Source organism: Triticum aestivum, chromosome 6D (assembly GCF_018294505.1).
Source record: "Triticum aestivum cultivar Chinese Spring chromosome 6D, IWGSC CS RefSeq v2.1, whole genome shotgun sequence".
NCBI lineage: Eukaryota > Viridiplantae > Streptophyta > Magnoliopsida > Poales > Poaceae > Triticum > Triticum aestivum.
The window spans coordinates 89,870,016-89,877,057 of record NC_057811.1 but is presented as its reverse complement, the minus strand read 5'-3'; the positions used below and the strand labels follow the sequence as shown (position 1 = coordinate 89,877,057).

At 48.6% G+C, this 7,042-nt stretch overlaps 1 protein-coding gene across 4 annotated transcripts; it reads right to left on the bottom strand.

Annotated features, from left to right (window-relative positions):
* Window positions 1–1,055: 1,055 nt before the first annotated feature.
* LOC123143769 (splicing factor 3B subunit 1) lies at window positions 1,056–6,834 on the bottom strand. 4 transcript variants are annotated; one of them, XM_044562753.1, is made up of 4 exons: window positions 2,880–6,834; window positions 2,009–2,064; window positions 1,573–1,639; window positions 1,056–1,482 (listed from the first exon to the last, which is right to left on the bottom strand). In XM_044562753.1, exon 1 carries the CDS (start codon window positions 6,731–6,733, stop codon window positions 2,885–2,887), a length of 3,849 nt encoding a protein of 1,282 aa, XP_044418688.1. In that variant the 5' UTR covers window positions 6,734–6,834; the 3' UTR covers window positions 1,056–1,482; window positions 1,573–1,639; window positions 2,009–2,064; window positions 2,880–2,884. The 4 variants fall into 4 exon arrangements, with proteins under 4 accessions (XP_044418688.1, XP_044418689.1, XP_044418686.1 ...); XM_044562754.1 differs by having other exon boundaries at window positions 1,576–1,639; XM_044562751.1 differs by lacking the exon at window positions 1,573–1,639 and having other exon boundaries at window positions 1,056–1,356; window positions 2,880–6,833.
* Between the last annotated feature and the right edge of the window lie 208 nt (window positions 6,835–7,042).

The window sequence follows — 7,042 nt, the reverse complement described above, 5'->3', positions numbered from 1 at the left end:
CGGCGGCTGCGCGTGCAGCGGGCACGGCGACGGCAAACGGCAGGGCACGCGAGCGCGACATCAGCAGGACGCGGCGCCGGCGACCAGTGGGGTCGCTGCCAGATCACGGGCATGCCTCGGGATTCCTAGTCTTCGTCGTGTTCATCGGGAACATCGACGGCGCATGGCACAGCAGGTGCGTTGCGGCGGTACCGTAACCATCTGGATCACGTTTTGTACCGACTCCTGTATAGTGTAGTCAACAAGTCTCTCGTGATCCAAAAACATCGACATTGATCGGTGACGTATTCGTCAGCCAGTTCTCGGGAGAGAAATCCACACCAGAGGTAAATTTATCCGAAAAATAAACTAATCGCAAAAACGGAATCGCAGTAACGAGAGGAATCTATTTTTTTTTGCAAAAGTGAAGATCGGATCTTATACCTCCGCGGGATCGACGAAAGCCTGCGTGATGCAGGCTTGACGAAGAGTTGATGGAGCGAAGCGTGCTGATAACGTGTTCCGCAATTCCGCCGGCAAGTACGGTCCGAGGTTGCGGAGCGAGAGCGAGCGTCGTAGTCGAACACGCGAAAGTAAATGACACAAAGAAGTATGGAGGAGACCAGCTTTATTAATCAATAATCAAGGGTTACAATGATTGCTCCTTGTCTTTTTATATAGGGGTATAGGGTCAAGAGATAACAACCCACTTACCGTAAAATGTGGAACCGGGAGGGGCTATCCGGAGCGCTTCGTGCGCTAGCCGCCGCCACCCTGGTGGTGGGCCGGTTTCCCAACAAAACACACTTTACGGAGTCCCTCCGCTCCACAAAGCAGGCACAGCTGCAGTTGAAAATCACATGGCACCAGTTTCCTCACTCCTCAGATCTTGGAATTTCCGGGAGTTAGGGGATTGCCAAACAGGGTCTAACATATCCGCCAAATTATCTAAAATGTATCATAACTAAACTACTCCTTGAGAAACTGTTAGAAGAGTGATAAAACATTTTGCTATGGTTCAATCAAACTGAACACCAGTCCACGTTTAACACAAAAAGGTGCAAAACAACGCAAGCTAGGCAAGTATTCTAGACATAGTCATGCCACAGCACACATAGTACAGAGCTTGATGGTTTACAGCGTTACAAAACATCGCTAAAACAGAGTTTTGACAGCAGAGGCTGGCCATCATAACCAAATATACATGATAAATAAGATGATATTGGTGCTACTGTGATTTTATTGTCTTCACTACTAACGACTTGATTTCACATATTATCAGCTGCGACGAAATTAACATGCTGCTCTGCCCTTACGTCGCCCGGTCGCAGATCCAGAAAAGAAGACTCTTCGGCATCACACTTGGAAAGAAATAACCTGAAAACACAACAGTTCTGAAACAGTTAGTCCATAGGACTCCGGCAGTAGGTTAAAGCAGTACAGTCAACCAGGACAAAAAAATGTATTTCTTAAAGATTGCACCCCCTTCAGGAAGCAACAAGCCTGCAAATACAAAAATGCAGCTTCATAAAAACAGACTTTGCAAGAACAAACAACACCATTTCAAATAAATGTGAGCACTAATTCAAATACCACCCCAGTTCAAGCTTCACATGCATCTGCATTGATGCATGTGGATGACGATACATGCACATCCTGCCTGCCAATGCGTTTGCATATCAGATTCTTGCTTTTGTATTATTTGTAGTAGAGAGCAAAAAGAAAATACAACATACAGCAAAATGCAAAACGTGACGACACAGATTAAACACCACTTGCTACTGCTCGCATGCTAAAATGACATATACAGCTGATTCTATTTAAACTGAGCAAAGCTATTTGTTTAAACATACACTCAATGGGTCAGAGTGCTACTCCCTGTACAGCTGATTCTACTTTAACCGAGCAGCTATTTACTACCTTGACGGAATTTATACATTTTAGCCGAAAACATGCATATGCCATACAAAAATACATGTCCATGATGAATTGCAAGCAGAATGTATAGCATCATATACAGATTCGTTACCTGGACATAGGATACTCCTCAAAATGTGAAGTCTTCACAAAGCAGGATATGTAAATCTACAGGACAACACAACAAAATGACACCAATCTTAGATATTTATTAGGAGTTCGGGACTACTGTAAAACTGAAAATAATACAATAGAAGACTGTAATATTGTAAGAATCTACGCAAATAGATGAATGAGCATGAAACAAAGAATCTTGACACCAGTTGAATACAAAGGCAAGAAAGTAGATGTGAAAAACGAGGAAAAGAAACAACTACCCACTAACAGAAAAAAAAAATACTACCTGCATCCACCTTTTGTTAAACTGGACAACATACATGTTTGGAGTTTAAAGATTTTCATGCTCAAGACAATGTAAAATCGATTTGAATGTGTTCCTGTTCTACTCCCTCCGTTCCATATTACTCGTCGCTGATTTAGTACAAAGTTGTACTAAATCAGCGACGAGTAATATGGAACGGAGGGAGTAGATTTTGCGCTTTAAACTATAGTTACAAATTCTGAGGGAGCTGAATGAAATTAAATAATAACCTATTATCAGAGTTTCGATCCGTTCCTGGCTTGAGTTTTTTTCTCTCAAAATAGTAGGGAGAGACCTACTGAGCATAATGTTCAATAACTGCAGGTTAAAAGTTGTTGTCCGTATTTGAGTAAACATTACTCCAACAGCTTAAGAACAGTTAACTCCTACAAGTATAGTCTGGTTCAAAAGGAATTGCTGAATTAAGCAGCCACAACTAGTAAACATAAAATGCATCAACCAATATTACAAACTTATTTCATATCTTGGCAGAATTTTTCAGTAGCTACTCAAACATTACAGATATTACAGTGAGAAATACAAAATAAGAAATAAGACTCACATTGATCACACAAACATGGCTAGCTCTGGACGGCTGAAGATATTGTCTCCATCATCGCCTAGTGCGGGATAAGAAGCAACAAGTGCATCTTGTGCACCAATATACAGCGAGTTATAGATCTTCCAATATACTTCACGTACTTTCCTTGCTGGATGGAAAAGGCCTTGGAGGCAATAATTCAGAACCACAGCTGCACCTAGAGCAACTCGCATCCCCTCAATAGCCTCCATGACGGCATTTATAACATGGGGAGATGTCTCGAATATGTTGGGCCAGATATAGTTAAGCAAATGGACAAGAGCATCCTCACAACCCAAGCCAGCAACTCCCAGAGCCATATGCTTAACAGCAGATGCAGCAGTCTGCCTGTGAACCAGGTCCCTGTCCATTAGGGCATCTTCGAGCAAGGGAGTAACAGCATATATGTAATCTTTGCCCATCTCACCAATATACTCAAAGAGGAAAGAGAGAGACTTCAAAACACCATTCTGAACATTTAGCTCCGGAACTCGGTACTCATTCATGAGGGCGGGCAAAACGGTGAAAGGCGAGCAAGTTTCAGCAACAATAGCAATTGCTACAGTGGTGCAGACACGGTTCTGTCGCTCCTGCACCTTCAAGTTATTCAACAGAGTGGCCAACACGTCCTGTGGCCCAATTGCCTTGGCAATATAACCAAATGTGTTCACAGTGGCTCTTCTGATACCCTTCTTGTGAGCCTTCAACATTTCCAGCAACTCAAAACAAATCCTCATCCACTCCCTAGCTGGAACAAATTCTGCTCCACGATCAGCAATCCTACCAACTAGATCAATGCAGTTCTCTTGGACCTTCTCGTGCCTATTCTTCAAGATGGGAGTCAGACGAGGAAGGAGATCCTTGATCGGAGGCGTCATCTTAGTCATACCAATAACATTCACGATAGCTTTCAATGCTCCAAGAATTGAACCCAGCACCTCAGGATACTCCTCTCCCAAGTACTCATATAGCACAACACCCAGGTGACCCATAAGCTGCTCCTCCTGGCACTGCTTCATAACAATAGCTATCCTTGAGATCAGATCAGCAGCTTGCTGCCTAACTTTCGCACTCTTGTTGTTCAACCGCCACTTAATGGTACCACATATCTGAGGAAGGTAAGGCTTGACCCTCTGGCCGAGCGCATTCACAACAGCTCCAAAACCATTAAGCATGACATTTGCATCATCACTTGTCTGCTCTTGGAAAGCATACAAGATGCCATCAATAAGCAGCTCCTCCAGACGAGGATCAATATCCGAGGCACCCAAGTTGGCCACCACCTTCTCAATTGTTTCCATCACCATTCTCCTGTAAGGCTCACTTTCATCTTTCAGATCCTCAACAATCTTCCCAACGATACCAGTCACTCCCACCTTGTTTGCCATCTCTACTGTTGTTTCCACAAGTTGCTTATAGTTCCTACGATCTAGGGCCATTCTCCTAACCCAGAAGTGTTTGAAGAAGTCTGGAAGGATGTCACTCCGGATATAATCAGCCTCCACACCCTCTGTACTGACACACTGCTTAACAACCTTCAGGACAATCTTCTTCATCTCTTCATCTGGGGACTGGAACTCTCTAATCAGGACTTGCATCACCTCCTTCGTGTAGTAACTGGCATACAGAGCATCCATAAGAGGGATGATGAAACCAATAGCCTTCAAGAAGGCAGCAAGGACCTTTCCACGGTGAGATCTGATACCCTTCCAGAGAGGTTTCAAGACACTATCAAAACTTTCTATACCGTAGGGCGCAGCAGCTTCAGCAAGTGCAGCAAGAGATAGGGCAGTGATTGTCCGCACTTTCTGGTTCTCATCGCTTAGACCATGCTCAATGATCTCAACTAGGTTCTTAAGGTGAGGCAGAACAGCGCAGCCCATGAGAATAGCAATCTGCTGAACAATCTTGATACCAGTGTGCCGAGCTTGCCAGGACTTCTTACTCTGACAAACAGCCTTTAAAAATGGGAGGAGGGCCGGGATACCCAAAGCAGAAGCCACCACACTGAATGCCCTAGCAGTAGTATTCCTCACATACTCGTCAATGTTATCAATATCTGGTCTCATGGCAGCAATCATAGTAGCAAGACCAGCAGCTTTGCTGAGATTTGAGATAATTTCCCTGCCCTCAACACGAGCATAGTAATCTTCATCAATCAAAAGTGGCTCGATAACAACAAGAATCTTGTGCACAAATGGACGGACCAGCTCATCCAGCTTATACAGCACCCTATCAATGACCTTCACCAGGAGATGCCGCTCCTGGTCCTCAAGAGTTGGCTGCATGAGCAGTGGCAGGATTTTGTTGAACAGTGGCCCAGCACCAAATTCACGTGCTTTGTCCGTGAGCTGCCTGAGTGCCGTCTTCCGCTGTGGGGGCGTGCCATTCTTTACCTTGAGCAAGAGCTTCATGATTTTTCTTTCCTTCTGCTCCTCTGGCGTTAGCTGCTCCTCCTCGTCCTCATTCAACAACGTCCCAAAGTACTGGTAATCCTCTGGCTTCATGAGTGGCAAACCAGGACCCAAGTCCTTGGGCACATCAAAATGCTGTCCACGGTTCTCCTCTGGAATAGCATACATCGGTGTGCCCAGAGGTGTTGGCGTAGCAAGCAGCTTCCTTGCTGGGGTACGTATGGGCTGGTATGAAGCTGGAGGCTCAAGAATCTTGTATCCCTCCTGCGGGAACATGGAGTCAAGCTCCTCATCAGTGAGAGGCCTGTTCCGCTCCTCAATGTCCCGCTCCCACCGCAAGAGCTGGTACTGCTCCGGAGTCATCGGGCCACGAGCAGCAAGGTGACCAGGTGTTGGCGTGGCAAGGTTCTCTGCTCCGAATGGTGTTTGCCCAGGAGTGTTGAACCCTGCAGGTGTCGCTGCTGTACCACCAGGTGTTGCACTCCCCATACTCGCTGGTGTCTCGTCCCACCTCGACCTCTGCTTCTTGGGAGTTGGTGTGACAAGCCCACCAGGCAGCTTAGGAGTAGCATCCCATGCCCCAGAAGGGGTGGCTCCTGGAGTAATGCCACCGGCTGCAGGAGTTGCATCTGCGTCAGCCATCCTCCCTGGAGTTGGAGTCTCATCCCACCTATTCCTCCTCACAGAGGGCGTCGCATCTCCAACGCGTCCAGGGGTGGCGTCCCAGCGGCCAATCCCCGGAGTTGCATCAGGGGCATCCCAGTCTGAGGTCTTGGACTTCTTGGCCCCAGCAGCAGCATCGCCGTCCTGCGACTGATCCCACCTATTGCGCCGTTTGGTCGCGGCTGGCTGCGGCTGAGGCGCAGCCTTCTTCTCCTTGGCCTTCTCCTCCTCCTCCTTCTTCTTCTTAGCGATTTCCCGCAGCACGTGCTCCTTCTCCTGCTGCACCTTGCTCTCGCGCATGGCGTCGGCGTAGGTCCGGACGGAGGGGTCCGGGGTGGCCTCCCCGGACGCGAAGGCGTCGTGGCGCTGGGGCGAGATGATGCGGTCGAGGCGGCGGCGGCGGTAGTCGTCCTCGCGGTCGATGATGCGCTGGGACCGCTTGGCGGGCATCCCGTCGTCGTCCTCGGAGCGGGGGATGTCGGCGGCGGCGACGGCGTGGCCCGTGTAGGACGCGAGGCGGCGCACCGCGGGGTTGGTGGCGGAGGGCTCGGCGCTGTCGTCCTCGGGCGCGTCGTCCTCGGAGGCCGGGATGGAGGTGTCGTAGCCGGCGAAGCGGTCGGAGCCGGAGCCGCCCCCGCCGTAGAGGTCCTTGTCGAAGGTGACGGAGGAGACGGCCATGGGCGCGCCGGCCGCCAGGGCCTCCTCCAACTTGCGGCGCTCGTCCTGCGCGCGCGCGAGCTCCGCGTCGATCCCGTCCATGGCGGCGGCGTCGCGGGGCTAGGGTTTCGCGAGAGAGGGATGGGGGCAGGCGAGGCGAGATTGAGTGGAAGGAATCGTTTGGACTTGGGAAGTTGGGATCTGGCAAAGTACGAGTAGATCGCAGAGAGCTGTGGACCGTTGATCTGGAGAGGAAAAAGAAAAAAGGAACCGCCTTCTTCTGTGGGGCACCGAATCGACCGACCTTTTTTGCAGGGACGGAACGAACCGACTTAAAATCAAACATGAAATTCAAGAAATAGATTAGGAGTATTCTCTCTATCTCAGTTTACAAGTCTTGCACGTGTACCT